This window comes from Hemicordylus capensis, chromosome 14, assembly GCF_027244095.1.
Source record: "Hemicordylus capensis ecotype Gifberg chromosome 14, rHemCap1.1.pri, whole genome shotgun sequence".
Lineage (NCBI taxonomy): Eukaryota > Metazoa > Chordata > Lepidosauria > Squamata > Cordylidae > Hemicordylus > Hemicordylus capensis.
The window spans coordinates 11,207,490-11,229,119 of NC_069670.1; the positions used below are offsets into that span (position 1 = coordinate 11,207,490).

The 21,630-nt window shown below is 47.0% G+C and overlaps 1 protein-coding gene across 1 annotated transcript; it reads left to right on the plus strand.

The window, feature by feature from the left end:
* Positions 1-17,127: 17,127 nt before the first annotated feature.
* LOC128337102 (speckle targeted PIP5K1A-regulated poly(A) polymerase-like) lies at positions 17,128-21,589 on the plus strand. Its single transcript, XM_053277705.1, has 3 exons — positions 17,128-17,468; positions 18,827-19,014; positions 20,546-21,589. The coding sequence occupies exons 1-3, from the start codon at positions 17,354-17,356 to the stop codon at positions 20,633-20,635; spliced, it is 393 nt and encodes a 130-aa protein (XP_053133680.1). The 5' UTR covers positions 17,128-17,353; the 3' UTR covers positions 20,636-21,589.
* Positions 21,590-21,630: the final 41 nt, after the last annotated feature.

Consider the following 21,630-nt stretch of genomic DNA (forward strand, 5'->3'; position numbering starts at 1 on the left):
GAAAACTCTTGTACATAGCCACAGTGACAAGGCCAGACATTGCCTCAGTAGTGGGAATCCTGAGGAGAAAAGTGAGTGTGCCAACAAACAAGGACTGGGTAGCGGTCAAAAGACTGGGAAGGTACCTGAAAGGCACTGCACATTATGTACTGGAGATCCCAGCAAACAGCAATCCCAAACTTGTGGGATATGTGGATGCAGACTGGGGCGAAGACAGAACGGACCGCAAGTCCACAAGTGGACACCTGTTCCTGTATGGAGGTGGAGCCATAACCTGGAGTAGCTGCAAGCAGTCACTTGTTGCACAGTCATCCACAGAAGCGGAGTACGTTTCAGCAAGTGAAGCATGCAGGGAAGCAGTATGGATACACCAACTACTATCAGACTTTGGCATCGAGGAACCAAAGCCCACAGTGATGTTTGACAACCAAAGTTGTATCCAGATCTCCCAAATGGAGAAGATGAAATCTCGAACTAAGCATATTCCCATAAAGTACCACTATGTTTGGGACTTGCAAGAAAAAGGGGTGGTCCAGCTGAGGTACTGCCCCACAGAAGAGATGCTGGCAGATGGATTAACTAAGCCATTATCCAGAGACAGATTCCAGCTGCTTCGTGAGAAGATGGGAGTCGTGACCAGGTGCGACAGGCAATGAGAAGGGATGTTGGAGATGAACTTCCAGTGCATTGACCTTTTGCACCAACTGTCCTAATGACTGCTAGGGGCATTGGGAGCAGAGACAGTGAGTCAGGGTCTCCCTATCTGTCCCTACTTGATGACCCCTGAACTGACTCTGCAGCACTTCCTGTGTGGAGTCACAATCCTTCCTTTCCTCCTAGAGAGCAGATGGAAACATCTCTCTCTCTCCTTACCTATCCACTATGTAGTCCTTTAGATTAGAGATAGGTCTTTCCTGTCTAAGTGTATTTAACCAATAAATATTTAGTATTTAGTTCTACAAGGATCTGCATGTGTTTTCTCTAAACAGCTGCAGTATCCAAACCATCCTCTGCTACCTACTCTGTCACTGGAGTGTGTGCTCCTTCCTTAGTGCTCTGCTGTTTTACCCATTGTGGGTGAAAATCAACAACCTCTAACAGTGCCGGGTTTACAAAGCCAGGTGTGTATGGCCCCACCTGTCACTTCCGACCTGTGGAAGTGGTCCCGCCTAGACTCCTGCGTGTGCCATGTTCCAGGGGCCGAGATGGGTCTTGAAGACCACCCTGCGCCTAGAAGCAGGTCGAAGCAGCCTCACAGGGTGGTGCCACACCTCTGACTCTCGGCTCCAATTGCATGGCTGCCATCAGGGCCTGGGCGCCCCCTGGCACTGGAAGATGATGAGTTCCAGAGCCTCTGTGATCAGCTGGGCAGAGGTGGCTTCTCTCCACCATACTTGTTTTCACTGGGATATTGATCTGTTTGTTTGTTTGATTTCTATATGATGCTGCCAGTGAAATTCTTAAACAGCGAATTGTGGATATGGAGAAGCAAGCTGATCAGAGTTCTGGGGCCCAGACGGCTTCCCAAACTTCCTTCAGCCACCTGGCCACTCTAAACCAGAGGAGAGCTTTCTCGCTGGCGCGGTTCAGTGCCCTGCCACCGCCTCCTGCTGTTTTGGCTGGCAGATGGAAGAAAATACCACTCAGGAACCCGCCATGCCCATGCAGTTCGGGCAAGATGGAAACCATTTCACGTGGTGTTCTATATTGTTCATATTATAGGGAAAGAATACTGTACTTTCTTTTTATTTTGATTTGCTGATTGCTGGTCATTGACTGTAATAAATTCACTCATTCATGCAAAGCAAGGTGCACTTTTTGTCAATGTAAACGTCCCAATCAGATTGTAGCAGAACAATTCTTTTTAAAAAGCATATTTTGGCCTTTGTATCTTCTCGGCAACAAGGCTGCAGAGGAAAAGGCAGCGGTTAATAGAGGGCGCTTTGGTGGGGAGGGGTTGGTCCGGGAGAGTGAATGGAGACGCGTCTTCCGCTCTGCTCTCTGGTAGCCCACCAGCTCACAGGGCAGCAATTCAGAGAGCGCCCTTCGAACTGCCTCGTCTCTCTGCCCTTACGGAGGACCATTATGGTGGAGTGGGGTGTGTGGAAGAGCAGCTGCATGAAATGCAACAAGGGGCATCTATAGCCTTTCGAAGAAAGGAAAATGGGACATTGGCAAAGAGAGAGGAAGGGCTCCCTTGCAGCTACAAAGAAAGAGGAGGGGGAGGGTCTTGTTGGCAGAGGCCCCCTCTTGATGAGGCTCACCAGGCACCATCATGGCCTTTGGCCTGGCAGCTGGAGGTCCTCATTGTTCACCCAGGTGTTTCAAAATTGTGTTTGGAATTGGAATTGAATATTGGATTTATTTAGCCCGCTAATATGAAGCCCTTGAATATTTCATGGAATCTTGTATATTTCCCTTCTAATTCCTTTCATTTGTTAGACGGTAAGCCCTCTGGGGATAGGATGTAAACTGCTTTGAGCACTTTATTTGGTTGGAAAGTAGTATATGAATGATGAACTATGCTGGTCTGTGACGTAATAAAGATTGATTGATTGATTGATTGATTGAATGAATGATGAATTAATACATGAATGAATTCACAACTGCCTCTGTAGAACAGGGTTAGCTTCAAACAGGGGGAGGCATTTTCTGGGAGTAATTGAATGGTTTCCAGAGTAACTTGTGTTTTTCCTTATGCACCCCCTTTTCTTTGCTGCTAGATCATGGGCAGTGCTGGGATTCATGTGGAATTCAGGTGCTGGGATTCAGGTGCTGGAATTCATGTGGAATTCAGATTCATGTGGAATTCAGGTGGTACAATGGTACAAAGGTACAATGGTACAGTGGTACAAAGGTACAATGTTACAAGGGTACAATGGTACAATGGTAGAAAGGTACAATGGTACAAAGGTACAAAGGTACAAGGGTACAAGGGTAACAAGTCAACAGTCTAACCCATCAGCAATGTTATAATTGAAAGGTTATAGAGCAGCACTAGAACTGTTAATTAAAAACTGGTGCACTCTTCGAGCTGCTGCACAAAAGCCCGCCACTTTCCGAGTAATGGCAGGTATGCTGTCCTCAAGCAGGAAAGCCACTTGTTGGCTAGGCGAATTTCTTGGGAAACAAGCCAGCAGTGGAGATATTAGTTCTAAATGTAAGTCCCTATAAAAGGAGCAATAAAGCAAAGCATGTTCGATTGTTTCAACTTCCCCATCACCACAGGGGCATAGACGCTCTGCATAGGGAGTCCCACTGTAGCGACCTTCAAGGACAGTAGAGGGAAGGCATCTACATCTGGCCTGTGTGAAAGCCAACCTATATCTGGGGATGTCTAATTGTTGCAGATAAGATAAAGGAGCAACAAGGTACCTTGTGGTATCGTTACAGTAGAAACCCGGAGACTTAGATAAATCTTCCTCCCGCTCGGTGTCTAATATTTTCTGTTTCACTAAGGCATGGGCTTGTGATACTTCCATTTTGAGCAGGGTATGCGGAAGCAACCCCAATGTTGCCAGTTTAGTAAGTATTCTGCCTTCCCAGGAGGCATGAAATGAATCTTGTAATGTGAGAAATACTAAACTACCATGGGAGTGATGGATTTTAATCCAGTAAAAAATCATAAGTATCCAATATCTAACCTCCACCTTCACTAGACCCGTCTCCAGTCTCAATCTGGCATTAGAGACACAACGGGGGGTAGAAAGTACAGCTCTAAGAAATTTAGATTGAATTCTTTCCACCTGCTGAAAACTAGATAAAGGCCCTAGCTGTGCACCATATGTAAGCTGAGCAAGAGATTTGGCAATAAAAAGTTTGATAGCAGAGGGTGTAAAACGCCCCCCCTTACTCCAAAAAAAACACCTGAGAATAGCGGACGCACTCCTTTGAGCATTCTGGGACACATAGGTAGCATGTGGCTTCCTAGAGCCCGAGGCATGGAAGAGGACCCCCAAATAATTGAAGGTAGATACTTGCTGAATAGGGTGGTCATCAATTTTCCAATTGTTTAGGTTTTTTACCAAGGGCCATGATCTTTGTTTTAGCATAATTAATTTCAAGACGATTTCCTTTACAATAGGAGGCCAATACCCCCAGGGCACGTCTGAGGCCCACAGGTGTTCTTGCCAGGATAAGAGTATCATCAGCATACAACAATGAGTTAATGTGCTTCTCCGCTAACTTTGGAGGGTGAAAATTCAGATCTGCCAAGTGAGTAACCAAATCATTAATGTAGAAATTAAAAAGAAGTGGAGCCAGGATACAACCCTGGCGTACCCCTTTCTGAGTGGAGATTGCAGAAGACAAATGGCCCCAGGGAGAGCCGTGCACCTTCAAGGCTGAGTTCTCGTGTACAGCAGAGATCAAAGCCAAGAGGCGGCGATCTATTGAAGAAGCTCTCAATTTCTCCCACCATCTAGATCGTGAGATGGAATCAAGGGCAAATCTTAGATCTATGAAAGCAGCATAAAGCGAATTGGGATACTTCTCACAGAGGTGTTGCAAAATTAGACAATTATCCATGGTAGATCTACCTGCCCTGAACCCAGCCTGTTCCTCCGCCAAGATTGATTCCCTGTCCATCCAGCCCCTTAGCTTCCAGTAGAGATGTCTTGTGTAGAGCTTACTAATAACACTAAGGAGACTAATGGGCCTATGAATTGGATGGATCACCTCTCTGACCTTTTTAAAAAATAGACACGATAACTGCCAGCCCCCAATCCTGAGGGATGTGTCCTGTCCTATCTATCACCGTAAATAGAGTGGCTAAAACAGGTGTCCACCGATCCATATTATTTTTAATCAACTCTGGAGGAATACAATCAATTCCAGCAGCCTTGCCAGGCCTAAGTTGGGCAAGCAAATATTTAATCTCAGCCTCCGAGACTGGTGGCCAGGGGGGTAATTCGTCCCAGTTAATCTCTGTAGAAACAGAAGGAACAGTATCCCTATATAGAGACTGAAAATGGCTTTCCCATGTCTCAAGTGAAATGCAGCACTCAGGATAAAATGGCCTTTCTAGCGAGAGACCAGCCATAGTACACCAGAATAATGTAAAATGCCTTCCTCCAACTGCCTCTATAAGCCGTCTCCACGTTGACTTCGCTTCCTCATTTTTTTTCTAGCTAAAAGCTGCTTATACCCTGTTTCCCCGAAAGTAAGACCTAGCAGTAATTTCTGATGTACCGCTAATTGCCCTAGTGCATTTTTTTGGGCTAAAATTAATATAAGACACTGTCTTATTTTCGGGGAAACATGGTAATTCTTTTTTGCCTCTAAAAGGGCTTGTAACGAAGACGGAGTACAGGATTCTTTATAGGCCCTGAACTGAACAGTTAAACTTCTGTTAGCCCTAATACACTCAGAATCAAACCATGGCTTAGACCAAGGCCTAATCCGCAGTGGCTTTCTACAAGGCTTAACAGTAAGATATTTACGCAAATTTGCAACCAGGTCCTCATAGTAAGTTAGAAGTCTCTCAGGATCCGGCTCAGAAACAACAGCAGTGGCTATTTGTCTATATTGTTCAGAGTCCAACAGTGTTTTCAACTTGTCCCCCTGAGCTTGGGACCATTTAACCCAGCAGACTTGTGCTGATTACTGTATGTCGTGATGATACCATTCAATTGGACGTGAAAGGTTGCCAAATGATCTAAAAAATATACAAATAGGAAAGTGATCACTGTCCACACAAGGGATAACCTCGAGTCGGGCTATCCAAATAAGCAGATTGCTAGATACTATCATATAGTCAATAGTACTTGTTCCAGTATTGGCCCAGAAAGTGAACTCTGCTGGGCGGTCTCCTAAGAGTGCCCCGTTAAGAACAAAAAGATTTAGCGCGTTCATCGTCTGGGCCAAACAAAAACCTGCATAGTTAGATCTCTGATCTTTAAATACCCGATGGTGCAGAAATAAAGAGGATTCGGGAGATTCAAAAGAGGGAGGGCAAGTGTGGTGGGAACCATATAGTGTAGCATCGTCTGGGCCCATTCTGGCATTGAAGTCTCCCCCAATCAAGAAATATGCAGTAGGGAAGGTCAATAAAAGATCATCAATATAAGCCTGAAACTTAGCTCATCGGTCCTTAACTTGACCCACTCTAGATAGTGGTGGGAAGTAAACACAGACCACACAATAAGAATGTCTTTCCCAAAGGAAATCCGGACCGACAAAGCTAGTTGACCCAGAGTAGAAATAATCACTGAACTAGCCTGAAGTGAACTCGCAACCAAAACTGCAAGCCTCCCACCCCCTTATTCCGACCTCTGGAAGACTCCTTAATTGCCATCAAAGAGTGAGTTACAAAACCATTAAGTACTATATCTGAGGTTAACCAGGTTTCCTGGATTAAGGCCACATCAGTCAATCTGAATTTATCAAAACTCAGCACCTTGCTACCCCAGCCTCTAACATTCCACATTAAGAATCTAAATTGGGCATTATGCTGGTCAATATCCCATCATTTAGCAGACTCTTGCACTCTTGGTGAGAGGGGCAATGACACTGGCACCTCCATAATGTTCTTATCTGGCTGATGAGCAGGCAGTTGGAACACTGTCCTTAACTCTGTTAAGTTAGTAGATGGAACACTCTGGTCAGATATCAGATCAGCAGGTGAACTAGAAACGTTGGAAACAAACAACTCATTTAGTGCATCAAAGTGGGGATCACTAGCAAACGGTAATTTAAAACCCAAAGTCTGTTGAGCATTTTCACTGGAGATGGAAAAGACCCGCTGTCGCCCATGTGGTGAAGCTCCCGGAGCTGTGGTTTCTTCTGTAAAAACCATCCAGGAAGAGAGCTGATGTTTGTGCTCAGGATTCTCCTCATCAGCGGAAGAGCCCGTAAAGAGGTCACTGGAACAGACAGACAACCGCCTCTCAGACTTCCTTAGAGTCTCTTCCCCACAAGGCTGCATAACAGGGGAAGAGTCAAGATGTATCAAATTTGGAACAGTTGATTGAAGAGTCAATAGTTCGAAAGTGAACTTTCCTAAAGGGCTCACACTCTAAAAAGATACATAAGTTGGGTACCAGGAACAGCCCCCCCCTCCCAAGGAATTTTGTGCTGGGGCTGGATAGGGCCAGTTGCTCACCCCTTTCAATCAAGAGAATCACCACCACTTTTAAAGAGGTGTCTCTTTGCTCCGTTAGCAGGGGGCTGGTGTGTGCTTGCATGGAGGTATTAGATACAGGTTGCTCCGAAGGAGAAGAGACAAGGACGACTGGAGGATGCAGCTAAGATGGGGACCCCAGCAGACCACCAATCCAACCCTCCCTCCCCCTGCAGTGACTGTAGCATGAAGGGACACCTTGTCATCTTTATTCCAAACCATGCTTTATTGGCTGCCACACGATTGGTCTCTGGACAGCTCACACTGGAGCACACAAGAAACCTGGTCTCCAGCTGGCATCCAGGAGGCCATGAGTCGGAGAGCAGGGGAGCCTTGCTGCCGCGACTACTCCGCAAGTGGGGCTGCCCCTGCTGCCAAGCCGACCCTCCCCCTTGTGTCTCTTTCTAGGGAGAGGGGCCAGCACTTGGCCAAAGAGCCTAGGCCAGGCATCCCCAAACTACGGCCCTCCAGATGTTGCTGAACTACAACTTCCAGCATACCCAGCCACCAAAAATTGTGTCTAGGGATGCTGGGAGTTGTAGTTCAACAACATCTGGAGGGCCGCAGTTTGGGGATGCCTGGCCTAGGACCTGGGCATGCTTCCTTGTAGGAACTTCCACAGCTTTCAGTCATTGTGCACCGGTCTCCCTGCAGAGAGAAACATGCTGAAGAAGGTTAGTCACAGTCAACTTCAACACAGTATATCCAGCATTGTTTTGAGGAAATCAACTCACCCAGCATGTTAAAGATTTATTATTATTATTTTACACAGTCAGACAGGTGTTATTGACTGGTTTGTTTTATCCAGACATCGAGTCCTTCCCAAGGATGCCAGAATTTTATTGTCAATGTTGTTGCTGTTGTTATAGATATCGTCGCAGAATATAGGTTATTCTCAGTAAAGCTGCTTTTTGTAATTGGCTGATGGTGATTTCTGTGGCCCTTGTGGTGCTGAGGTGCTCTTCAAGGTCTTTTGGAACTGCACCCAGGGCGCCAATTACCACTGGGATTATTTTGGTCTTCTTCTGCCACAGCCTTTCAATTGCAATTTGTAGATCTTTGTATTTGGTGATTTTTTCTATTTCTTTTTCTTCTATTCTGCTCTCCCCTGGTATTGCTATGTCGATTATTTTGACTTGTTTTTATTTCATCTCAACTACAGTGATATCTGGTGTATTGTGTGGCAGATGTTTGTCTGTTTGTAGTCGGAAGTCCCATAATATTTTTACATCTTCATTTTCTTCAACTTTTTCAATTTTATGGTCCCACCAATTCTTGGCTACAGGTAGCTTGTATTTTTTGCAGATGTTCCAGTGTATCATCCCTGCTACCTTGTCATGCCTTTGTTTGTAGTCAGTCTGTGCGATCTTTTTACAACAGCTGATTAGGTGGTCCACGGTTTCATCTGCTTCTTTACAAAGGCGGCACTTGCTGTTTGTTGTGGATTTTTCTACTTTTGCTCTTACTGCATTTGTTCTTAGTGCCTGTTCTTGAGCAGCCAGTATTAAACCCTCCTTTTTCTTTCTTCAAGTTGCCATTCTTAAGCCATTGCCAGGTCTTGGTGATGTCTGATTTTCCACTTATATTGTGCAAATATTGACCATGCAGGGGCTTATTTCTCCATTTTTCTGCTCGGTTCTTGACTTATTCTTTCTTGTGTGCCTGCTTTGTTTCATTGGTGTTGAATAGTTTCGCATTATTGACCATTTGAAGTGCATCTTCTTCACTGTCCCTTATATATTCTTCAAGGCCTCTTTTCTCCTCCTCTACTGTTTGATGGACTTGCAGCATTCCTCTTCTACCTGATCTGCGAGGGAGGTAGAGCCTATCTACATCACTGCGGGGGTGCAGAGCATGATTGATGGTCATGATTTTCCTGGTCTTACGATCTAGCATCTTTAGCTCTGCCTGGGTCCAGTCTATTATTCCTGTAGTGTATCTAATAACAGGTATAGCCCAGGTGTTTATGGCTTGTATGGTGTTCCCACCATTGAGTTTGGACTTGAGGATTTTTCTAACTTTCCTGATGTATTCACTTCCAATTTTTCTTTTAACTTCAGTGTGTGCAATGTTATCAGCCTGGAGAATGCCCAAGTATTTGTAATGTTCTTTCTCTTCCAGGTTCTTGATCTTGCTTCCATTGGGCAGTTCTATTCCTTCTGTTTTTGTTAGTTTCCCTCTGTTCATTATTAATGCAGCACACTTGTCTAGTCCAAACTCCATTGCTATATCGCTACTGAATATACGGACAGTGTTTAGCAGTGATTCGATTTCTGACTGGGACTTTCCATACAACTTCAGATCGTCCATGTACAGCAGATGGTTGATTTTACTGGATGTTTTGTACCATTGTACCTTTGTACCTTTGCAACATTGTACCTTTGCACCTTTGCAACATTGTACCTTTGCACCTTTGCAACATTGTACCTTTGCACCTTTGCAACATTGTAAGTTTGCAACATTGTAAGTTTGCAACTCACACTCTAAAAAGATACACAAGATGGGTACCTGCAACAGCCTCCGCCCACAATGGATTTTGTGCTGAGGCTGGATAGGGCCAGGTGCTACCCCCTTTCAATCAAGAGAATCACCACCATGTTTAAAGAGGTGTCTATTAGCAGGGGGCTGGTGTGTGCTTGCATGGAGGTATCAGATACAGGTTGCTCCAAAGGAGAAGAGACAAGGACGACTGGAGGATTCAGCTAAGATGGGGAACCCAGCAGATCACCAATCCAACTCTCCCCCCCCCTGCAGTGTCTGTGGCATGAAGGTACACCTTTTCATCTTTATTCCAAACCATGCTTTATTGGCTGCCACACGATTGGTCTCCGGACAGCTCACACTGGATTCCAGCACACAAGAAAACAGGTCTCCACCTGGCATCCAGGATGACATGAGTTGGAAAGCAGGGGAGCCTTGCTGCCGAGACTGCAAGTGGGGCTGGCCCTGCTGCCAAGTCAACCCTCCCCCTTGTGTCTCTTTCTAAAGAGAGGGGCCAGTACTTGGCCAAAGAGCCTAGGCCAGGCATCCCCAAACTGCGGCCCTCCAGATGTTGCTGAACTACAACTCCCGGCATACCCAGCCACAAAAAATTGTGTCTAGGGATGCTGGGAGTTGTAGTTCAGCAACATCTGGAGGGCCGCAGTTTGGGGATGCCTAGGACCTGGGCATGCTTCCTTGTAGGAACTTCCACAGCTTTCAGTCATTGTCCACAGGTCTCCCTGCAGAGAGAAACATGCTGAAGGTGGTTAGTCACAGTCTACATCGACACAGTATATCCAGCATTGTTTCGAGGAAATCAACTCACACAGCATGTTAAAGATTTTTATTTTTATTATTATTCAGTTTCTATGCCGCCCTTTCCAAAATGACTGAGGGTGGTTTACACAGATAAATAATAAATAAATAAGATGGATCTCTGTCCCCAAAGGGCTCACAATCTAAAATATGCAGTGTTGATGCTACAACAATGACTCAACATGGCTCTCAAAACATCCTTCTAGATAGTCACCCACAATCCCGGGCCATGCACATGTCAAGCTGATCCAATTTGCATTTTTTCTCAGTACATCATCTTTAGCTCTTTTATTTCAATTTCATTTACATCTAGAGTATTTTGTGCACTACCCACCCCGTACCTTACTGCTTTGGGGGCTCACAACATTAATATGAGACAATATAAAGTAAACCAATAAAATACAAGTTAAGACTAAGCTAGAACCACTTTTTAAAGTTACAAAGCTTTCAGAGTTGTAAGAGTTAAGTTAAAAAATAATTAGAAAAACCGAACATTTATAAGCAGCAGATAAACCAATGTTTCCAACTCACTGATGTATCAGAAGCCAAAATGCCCTTCAAGGAATTGGCACTTTGTGGATCTTAGTGCTAAACAATACACAAATGCAGTTTGTTTCAGATCCAGTGGCACTTGGGCCAACCAGCAAGCTCAAGATAGTTGCACAAAGCAAAGCTCGAAAAGCTCAAGCCAATCAGTTATCAAACACACACACACAAACGTGCATGTTACCTGACCAAGAAGTTTCCAGGACAGACACACACAGGCTATTGTTAACAACTGCACAAGAGTGTTATTGGCTACAAAGCCTTCCTGACACACAGTCCTGTTCCGGCATGAATGGAGCTGTTCAGGGCATAAGGAGGAGGCCTGTCCCCCTCCTCGCCCCCCCAAGCTCTGCCTCTTCACTCCACGGTCACAGTGTTGGTCTCTGCAGACACAGCCCGGGGAGTGTGTGTGTGTGTGTCTTAGGAGGGTGCAATTCCAGCTTCTGAGAGTCGAGGTTTCCTGACAGATTTCCGGCCCCCTCCGGACGTAGTGCAGCTTGGCTTCCTCCGTGTTCCTGGCCTCTCTTGCTCCCTTGAAGTCTGTTGGGGGAAGAGCAAAGCAGGTCATCTATTTTGAAGTGTGGGTGCAAGCGTGGTATAGTGGTTAGTGTGCTGGACTAGGACTGGGGAGACCCGAGTTCAAATCCCCATTCAGCCAGGAGACTAGCTGGGTGACTCTGGGCCAGTCATTTCTCTCTCAGCCCAACCTACTTCACAGGGTTGTTGTGAGGAGAAACTTAAGTATGTAGTACACAGCTCTTGGCTCCTTGGAGGAAGAGCGGGATATAAAATAAAATAAAATAAAATAAAATAATAATAATGCCACCACATGGTCAATATTTGCATAATATAAGTGGAAAATCAGACATCACCAAGACCTGGCAATGGCTTAAGAATGGCAACTTGAAGAAAGAAACAGAGGGTTTAATACTGGCTGCACAAGAACAGGCACTAAGAACAAATGCAGTAAGAGCAAAAGTCGAAAAATCCACAACAAACAGCAAGTGCCGCCTTTGTAAAGAAGCAGATGAAACCATGGACCACCTAATCAGCTGTTGTAAAAAGATACAGCAGGCCATCCATTTAACCACATCCCTTCACCCCCACAACCCCAGCCAGACTAGGCTGCAGCTTATCAGGAGGGGTATGTTAAGTTTGAAGAGCCATGGGAACCCAAAAGGAGTTTGCATGCATACTTGGTGGCACTGCTCTTTGCAAAATGACTAGGAGAAAGCATTAAGGCGTTTTTGAGAGGCCTCCTGCTCCGTTTAGCAGAAGAGTTGCAGGCTTAGAAGTGCGAGGCTGGCCCCACAAGCGAGTGGCTTTGGCCCCCTGGGACTCTGCCCTTGTTTGCCAACGGCCTCACCTTCTCTTTGTCCATCACCACGTCGACCACCTCTCCGTAGGCCTGGAAGTAGTCGCTCACCCTGCCCTTGATCTGGCCCCATTCCTGCAGTCAGGCTGGCTTCAGAGATCTGGACAAGTAGCCCAGAAGGGCCGCTCTCCTCCCTGGTGTGGTTTGAACTGTTGGGGAAACGCTTTCAGGACTTGGACCTGGAGGCACCAACTCCCAGTGGCCTCCCTAACCCTGGCTAAAAAGGATCTGGGCAGGATTTGCACCCAGACCCCTGCACCACCTTTGTTCTGCAGATGAGCTTCTGGGAAAAGCCGTTTAAAAGCCTTACAGCTCTTGCCCAGTCGGAGAGAGAATTTAAAGCTCCAGACCCCTGAGTGTGGTCTTCACCTTGCCCAATCCAGGCTGGGGGCATCCCTCCCGAGGCAGCAGGCCCTGAATGCCACGTGAATCCCAGCACTGCCCAAGATCCGGCAGCAAAGAAAGTGGGGTGTGTAAGGAAAAACACAAGTTACTCTGGAAACCATTCAGTTACTCCCGGGAAATGCCTCCCACATTTGGAGCTAATAGAGGCCTACAGAGGCAGCTGTGAATTCAGTCATGTATTCATTCATCATTCAATCAGTCAATCAATCAATCTTTACTACGGTCACAGACCAGCATAGTTCATCATTCATATACCACTTTTCAACCAAATAAAGTTTATTTTATTTATTTAAAATACTTATACCCCACCCCTGCAGTGCACTATGCTCAGGGCAGCTCACAACAATACATTCTCAAAGCAGTGTACATTGGAAAAGAATAAGGAGAAGAGGGTTTCCTATCCCCAAAGTCTAACAAACTAAAGGAATTAGAAGAGAAATATACAAGATTCCATACAATGTTCAAGGGCTTCACATTAACGGGCTAAATAAATCCAATATGCCACACACACCATCCTTACAATAGAAAGCCTGCCCCATACAGAAAAAGTCCCTAGGCAGCTCACAATAATGGAGAAATATGTTCAAATTATATTAAAGAAATGAACCAAAGAGATCACAGACTTCCAAATCACACACACACACAATAATAATACCAATGCCTCAAAGTACTATTCAGATGATTTCAGAAGCCCTGTCATTCAACAGTTGGGTAATCGGAAGTGCCGATGTGCCCTTGTTGTTGGACAGATGCTCACACAGAGATCACGGTGCTTCTTGATAGAATTCAAGTAGTCTATAGCTGAATATTCACCTATGGAAACCTCAGGATGTTTTCTCATTCCTTTTGCTACGTCAGCCGCTTTGGAAATGTGTTTTTGGACCCAAAGCGGGATAAAAATCCAGATATGATGAGGCTATGTTTTGAATAAGTTCTCAGCCTTGGGTCTCCAGGTACTGCTGGACTACAATTCCCATCACTCCCAGCCTCAATAGCCAACAGGGATGATGGCAGTTGTAGTCTATCAACATCTGGGGAGCTCAGTCAGTCGTCAGTCATCCTTTATTGCGGTCACAGACCAGTTCTTAGTAAAACATACATACTTACAAAAAACTCAGCACAATAAGTCAGACAGATTGTACGCAATATTGACAAGTTAAAATTAAGACAGTTGTGGTGAACTCCAGATAGATCTTACTGAAAGCCAAAGAGAGCAGAGCACCCTCCATTACAATCATAAAACAGGAATCACGAAAAAAAGAAGGCAAAACATTAATGAAAACCTGAGCGGATGTTGCAAACGATATAACAATCCCTTGCTATTTTGCAAATTAGGTCGAGGGGAGCTCAGGGGAAGAGCATCTGCTTGGCAGGCACCAGGTCCGCCACCCCGGCCCAACCCCTGATCGCCACCGCATCTTCCAGGAGGGCTGGGAAAGGCCCCTGCTGGGAGATGCGCCCCCTGAAAGTCTGGCGAGATGCTGCCAGTCAGAGTGGACGAGACTGCGTCGGCCGGACTCCGCACACAGCACCAGGCGGCCACCCGCTAGGCTCCTATCTCAGCCTTTCCCTGTTTCCGGCCAGGCGGCCTGGAGCCTCGTCCAGGAGAGAGCCAGGAGGAGGAGGCGCCCCTTTCGGACGTGCAATTACAGACGGGGGAGCAGCACACTCGTTGCAACAAAAGCCACGCCAAGACCGAAGAAGGGCTCTTAAAGGGAAAGCGCAGGAGGAGGATCCTGCTGGCATGTGGAGGGGGCGAGGGGGACCCTCCAAGCATGCAGCCCGCAGCTGACGCAGCCTTCCCCCTGCCCCGCTCTCAACCCTATCTCTTTGGCCTGTATTCGGCTTTTTGCCCGAAGTATATTGATGTGTATGTTCTAGCTGCATGTCGCTATCTCTTTGGCCCCTGTTCAGCTTTTTGCCGGAAGTGTATTGATGTGTGTGTTCTAGCTGCATATCCCTATCTCTTTGGCCTCTGTTCGGCTTTTTGCCGGAAGTGTATCAATGTGTGTGTTCTAGCTGCATGTCGCTATCTCTCTGGCCCGTGTTCGGCTTTTTGCCGGAAGTGTATCGATGTGTATGTTCTAGCTGCATATCCCTATCTCTTTGGCCCCTGTTCGGCTTTTTGCCGGAAGTGTATTGATGTGTGTGTTCTAGCTGCATATCCCTATCTCTTTGGCCTCTGTTCGGCTTTTTGCCGGAAGTGTATCAATGTGTGTGTTCTAGCTGCATATCCCTAACTCTTTGGCCCCTGTTCGGCTTTTTGCCGGAAGCGTATTGATGTGTGTGTTCTAGCTGCACGTCGTCGCTATCTCTTTGGCCCCTGTTCAGCTTTTTGCCGGAAGTGTATCGATGTGTGTGTTCTAGATGCATGTCGCTATCTCTTTGGCCCCTGTTCGGCTTTTTGCCGGAAGTGTATCGATGTGTATGTTCTATCTGCATATCCCTATCTCTTTGGCCCCTGTTCAGCTTTGTGCCGGAATTGTATCGATGTGTGTGTTCTAGCTGCATATCCCTATCTCTTTGGCCCCTGTTCAGCTTTTTGCCGGAAGTGTATCGATGTGTGTGTTCTAGCTGCATGTTGCTATCTCTTTGGCCCGTGTTCGGCTTTTTGCCGGAAGTGTATCGATGTGTGTGTTCTAGCTGCATGTCGCTATCTCTTTGGCCCCTGTTCAGCTTTTTGCCGGAAGTGTATTGATGTGTGTGTTCTAGCTGCATATCCCTATCTCTTTGGCCCCTGTTCAGCTTTTTGCCGGAAGTGTATCGATGTGTGTGTTCTAGCTGCATATCCCTAACTCTCTGGCCCGTGTTCGGCTTTTTGCCGGAAGTGTATCGATGTGTGTGTTCTAGCTGCATATCCCTATCTCTTTGGCCCCTGTTCAGCTTTTTGCCGGAAGTGTATCGATGTGTGTGTTCTAGCTGCACAGCCTTATCTCTTTGGCCCGTGTTCGGCTTTTTGCCGGAAGTGTATCGATGTGTATGTTCTATCTGCATATCCCTATCTCTTTGGCCCCTGTTCGGCTTTTTGCCGGAAGTGTATTGATGTGTGTGTTCTAGCTGCATATCCCTATCTCTTTGGCCCCTGTTCGGCTTTTTGCCGGAAGTGTATCGATGTGTGTGTTCTAGCTGCATATCCCTAACTCTTTGGCCCCTGTTCGGCTTTTTGCCGGAAGCGTATTGATGTGTGTGTTCTAGCTGCACGTCGTCGCTATCTCTTTGGCCCCTGTTCAGCTTTTTGCCGGAAGTGTATTGATGTGTGTGTTCTAGCTGCATGTCGCTATCTCTTTGGCCCGTGTTCGGCTTTTTGCCGGAAGTGTATCAATGTGTATGTTCTATCTGCATATCCCTATCTCTTTGGCCCCTGTTCAGCTTTGTGCCGGAATTGTATCGATGTGTGTGTTCTAGCTGCATATCCCTATCTCTTTGGCCCCTGTTCGACTTTTTGCCGGAAGTGTATTGATGTGTGTGTTCTAGCTGCATATCCCTAACTCTCTGGCCCGTGTTCGGCTTTTTGCCGGAAGTGTATTGATGTGTGTGTTCTAGCTGCATGTCGCTATCTCTTTGGCCCCTGTTCGGCTTTTTGCCGGAAGTGTATTGATGTGTGTGTTCTAGCTGCATATCCCTATCTCTTTGGCCCCTGTTCGGTTTTTTGCCGGAAGTGTATTGATGTGTGTGTTCTAGCTGCATATCCCTATCTCTTTGGCCCCTGTTCAGCTTTTTGCCGGAAGTGTATCGATGTGTGTGTTCTAGCTGCACAGCCTTATCTCTTTGGCCCGTGTTCGGCTTTTTGCCGGAAGTGTATCGATGTGTATGTTCTATCTGCATATCCCTATCTCTTTGGCCCCTGTTCGGCTTTTTGCCGGAAGTGTATTGATGTGTGTGTTCTAGCTGCATATCCCTATCTCTTTGGCCCCTGTTCGGCTTTTTGCCGGAAGTGTATTGATGTGTGTGTTCTAGCTGCATGTCGCTATCTCTTTGGCCCCTGTTCGGCTTTTTGCCGGAAGTGTATTGATGTGTGTGTTCTAGCTGCATGTCGCTATCTCTTTGGCCCCTGTTCGGCTTTTTGCCGGAAGTGTATTGATGTGTGTGTTCTAGCTGCACAGCCTTATCTCTTTGGCCCGTGTTCGGCTTTTTGCCGGAAATGTCTCGATGTGTATGTTCTAGCTGCACACCCTTATCTCTTTGGCCTAAGTAGGACAAAGAGATAAGGGTCTGCAGCTAGAACACAAATATCAATACACTTCCGGCAAAAAGCCGAACATAGGCCAAAGAGATAAGGGTGTGCAGCTAGAACACACACATTGAAACACTTCAGGCAAAAAGCCGAACATAAGCCAACGAGACATGGGAGTGCAGCTAGAACAGAGACTTCTTTACTCTTCCGGACAAAAGCGGGAGCCGCGAGCTCCCATTAGGAGTCCCTTCCTCAACGGAAGTGATGGCCACAAGCCAGGCGACCGTCACCTCTATGGGACAAAAGCAAATAGCGCCTCGCGTATCACGTGTTAGAGGAGGGGCGTGGCTTTGACCTGCTTCCGGCGGAGCCATAGAGCCGAGAGGAGTCTCCGGCGGAAGAAGGGGAAACTTTCGTTTCGGGAAGTATCTGGGGAATGGTTTCGGGGATGGACCGCTTTCGGGCCGGGATCATGGCGGCGCTGGAGGACGCGGAGTCTCTGCCCCGAGGAGGCTTTCGCTGCCGCCTCTGCCACGTGCCCGTCGCCAACAGTGAGTGGGGGCCGGGGGGGATGGATGCAGCTGGCTGGAGCTCCTCGGGGTGGGGGGAAGGCGCTCTGCACACGTCCTGAGGCTCTCTTGCCCCCCTCGCTTGCTCCTGGGGGTCTGGCGGCTGCTGCTGCTGCTTTGGGGGCAGGAGGGCAGGCTGCCTCGGGGTCTGGCCCAGCAGGGCTCCTTGCAGGTGGCAGCAAGCCGGGCTTGTTCCCTCTGCTGAGTAGGGTCCGCCTTGCTCTGCCCTCTGGTGGGGAGACTCCCTGGGGGGCTGCCCGAGATTCCCCTGCGGGGAAGGGGCTGCAGCTCCGAGGAGGAGCCCCTGCTGGGCAGGCCGAAGGTGGTCCCCGGTTCCCTCCCCAGCAGCATCTCCCGGGCAGGCAGGCAGGCAGGCTGGGAGAGACGCCTGAGCCGGAGGCCCTGGAGAGCTGCTGCCAGTCAGGGAGGCCAGACTGAGCTAGATGGGCCGAGGCTCTGACTCGGTAGGAGGCAGCTTCCTATGCATGTTCCTAATGTGTATGAGCTCCCACCTTATTAGTATTAGTATTTGTATTATTTAGTATTATATTCCGCTCTTCCTCCAAGGAGCCCCAGAGCGGTGTACTCCCTACTTGGGTTTCTTTCTCACAACAACCCTGTCAAGTAGGTTAGGCTGAGAGAGAAGTGTCTGGCCCAGGGTCACCCAGCTAGTTTTATGGCTGAATGGAGATTTTGAACTCGGGTCTCCCCGGTGCTAGTCCGGCACTCTAACCATTGCTCTGCACATTTTAATAATTCCTTGGAGAGGAGAGCTGGTCTTATGGTAGCAAGCATGATTGGTCCCCATAGCTAAGCAGGGTCTGCCCTGCTTGCATCTGAATGGGAGACTAGAAGTGTGTGAGCTTTGTAAGATATTCCCCTCAGGGTTAGGGTCTGCTCTGGGAAGAGCAGAAGGTTCCCAGTTCCCTCCCTGGCAGCATCTCCAAGAAAGGGCCGAGAGAGATTCCTGCCTGCAACCTTGGAGAAGCCGCTGCCAGTCTGGGTAGACAATCCTGAGCTAGATGGACCAGTGGTCTGACTCTGTATATGGCAGTTTCCTATGTTCCTTGGCTTCCTTAATTTCCTTCTGAATACACAAGTGAAACTGTTGGGCTCTCTTGAAAACGGGTCGCCATGAGGGACAACCCTGCTCCTTCCCTTCTGTCCCCTTCTCCATTTGCTATTGCCCTGGCCTCAGAAACGCCCCCAGTGGGACCTTAGACGCCTTCTGGCAAGACGCGCCCTGGCCTGGGTTCCGGGAACGGGGCAGGCTGTCCGCGCAGTGTGTGTCTCCCTTCCCTCCTGGGCTGTCCCTGAAAGGCTTCTCTTTCATGCTGCAGAGCCCAGCCTGGAGGACCACCTGCGTGGGAAGAAACACCAGCGCCTGGAGAACCTCCGCACCGCCCGCCCAGCCCAGGAGCAACGCAGTGTCTTTGTCAGGGGCTTCCGCAAGGGCACGCCGGCCTCGGAGCGGAGCGACTACTTCCAGGCCTACGGAGAGGTGGTCGACGTGATGGACAAAGAGAAGGTGAGGCCGTTGGCAAACAAGGGCAGAGTCCCAGGGGGCCAAAGCCACTCGCTTGTGGGGCCAGCCTCGCACTTCTAAGCCTGCAACTCTTCTGTTAAACGGAGCAGGAGGCCTCTCAAAAACGCCTTGATGCTTTCTCTTAGTCGTTTTGCAAAGAGCAGTGCCACCAGGTATGCATGCGAACTCCTTTTGGGTTCCCATGGCTCCTCAGACTTAACATACCCCTCCTGATAAGCTGCAGCCTAGTCTGGCTGGGGTTGTGGGGGTGAAGGGATGTGGTTAAATGGATGGCCTGCTGTATCTTCTTACAACAGCTGATCAGGTGGTCCACGGTTTCATCTGCTTCTTTACAAAGGCGGCACTTGCTGTTTGTTGTGGATTTTTCGACTTTTGCTCTTACTGCATTTGTTCTTAGTTCCTGTTCTTGTGCAGCCAGTATTAAACCCTCTGTTTCTTTCTTCAAGTTGCCATTCTTAAGCCATTGCCAGGTCTTGGTGATGTCTGATTTTCCACTTATATTGTGCAAATATTGACCATGCGGTGGCTTCTTCTTCTTATTATTATTATTATTTTATTTTACACAGTCAGACAGGTGTTATTGATTGGTTTGTTTTATCCGGACATCGAGTCCTTCCCAAGGACCTGGGATGGCTGAATTTTATTATTACAAAAAGCAGCTTTACTGGGAACAGCCTATATTCTGTGACGATATCTATATCGTCGCAGAATATAGGCTGTTCCCAGTAAAGCTGCTTTTTGTAATTGGCTGATGGTGGTTTCTGTGGCCCCGATGGTGTTGAGGTGCTCTTCAAGGCCTTTTGGAACTGCACCCAGGGCACCAATGACCACTGGGATTACTTTGGTCTTTTTCTGCCACAGCCTTTCAATTTCAATTTGTAGATCTTTGTATTTGGTGATTTTTTCTATTTCTTTTTCTTGTATTCTACTATCCCCTGGTATAGCTATGTCGATTATTTTGACTTGTTTTTCTTTCTTCTCGACTACAGTTATATCTGGTGTATTGTGTGGCAGATGTTTGTCTATTTGTAGTCGGAAGTCCCATAATATTTTTACATCTTCATTTTCTTCAACTTTTTCAATTTTATGGTCCCACCAATTCTTGGCTACAGGTAGCTTGTATTTTTTGCAGATGTTCCAGTGTATCATCCCTACTTTGTCATGCCTTTGTTTGTAGTCAGTCTGTGTGACTACAAATTATTATTACTACAAATTATTATTATTATTATTATTATTATTATTATTTTATTTTATATCCCGCTCATCCTCCAAGGAGCCCAGAGCTGTGTACTACATACTTAAGTTTCTCCTCACAACAACCCTGTGGAGTAGGTTAGGCTGAGAGAGAAGTGACTGGCCCAGAGTCACCCAGCAAGTCTCCTGGCTGAATGGGGATTTGAACTCGGGTCTCCCCAGTCCTATTCCAGCACGCTAACCACTATACCACGCTGGCGCCCACACTTTAGAGCCCACACTTCAAAATAGATGACCTGCTTTGCTCTTTCCCCAACAGACTTCACAGGAGCAAGAGAGGCCAGGAACACGGAGGAAGCCAAGCTGCACTACGTCCGGAGGGAGCCAGAAACCTGTGAGAAAACCTTGACTCTCAGAAGCTGGAATTGCACCCTCATAAGACACACTTCCTGGGCTGTGACCGTGGAGTGAGGAGGCAGATCCCGGGGGCGGGGGGGGGCCCTCCTCATGCCCCAAACAGCTCCATTCATGCTGGAACAGGACTGTGTGTCAGGAAGGCTTTGTAGCCAATAACACTCTTGTGCAGTTGTTAACAATAGCCTGTGTGTGTCTGTCCTAGAAACTTCTTGGTCAGGTAACATGCACGTTTGTGTGTGTGTGTGTGTGTGTGTTTGATAACTGATTGGCTTGAGTTTTTTGAGCTTTGCTTTGTGCAACTATCTTGAGCTTGCTGGTTGGCCCAAGTGCCACTGGATCTGAAACAAACTGCATTTGTGTATTGTTTAGCACTAAGATCCACAAAGTGCCAATTCCTTGAAGGGCATTTTGGCTTCTGATACATCAGTGAGTTGGAAACATTGGTTATATCTGTTAGGTTTTTCTAATTATTTTTAAACTTAACTCTTACAACTCTGAAAGCTTTGTAACTTTAAAAAGTGGTTCTAGCTTAGTCTTAACTTGTATTTTATTGGTTTACTTTATATTGTCTCATATTAATGTTGTGAGCCCCTGAAGCAGTAAGGTAGGGGGGGTGGGTAGTGCACAAAATACTCTAGATGTAAATGAAATTGAAATAAAAGAGCTAAAGATGATGTACTGAGAAAAAATGCAAATTGGATCAGCTTGACATGTGTATGGCCCGGGATTGTGGGTGAATATCTAGAAGGATGTTTTGAGAGCCATGTTGAGTCATTTTTGTAGCATCAACACTGCATATTTTAGATTGTGAGTCCTTTGGGGACAGGGATCCATCTTATTTATTTATTTCTCTGTGTAAACCGCCCTCAGTCATTTTGGGAAGGGCGCTATAGAAACTGAATAATAATAATAATAATAATAATAATAAAAAAAATCTTTAACATGCTGTGTGAGTTTATTTCCTCGAGACAATGCTGGATCTACTGT

Excerpts from the sequence above, each read along its gene's own strand:
- LOC128337102 (XM_053277705.1), top strand. The coding sequence starts at position 17,354 with ATGGTTTCGGGGATGGACCGCTTTCGGGCCGGGATCATGGCGGCGCTG. Across the intron at positions 17,469-18,826 it reads CCACGTGCCCGTCGCCAACA|AGCCCAGCCTGGAGGACCAC; the intron begins GTGAGTGGGGGC and ends TTCATGCTGCAG. Across the intron at positions 19,015-20,545 it reads ACGTGATGGACAAAGAGAAG|ACTTCACAGGAGCAAGAGAG; the intron begins GTGAGGCCGTTG and ends TTTCCCCAACAG.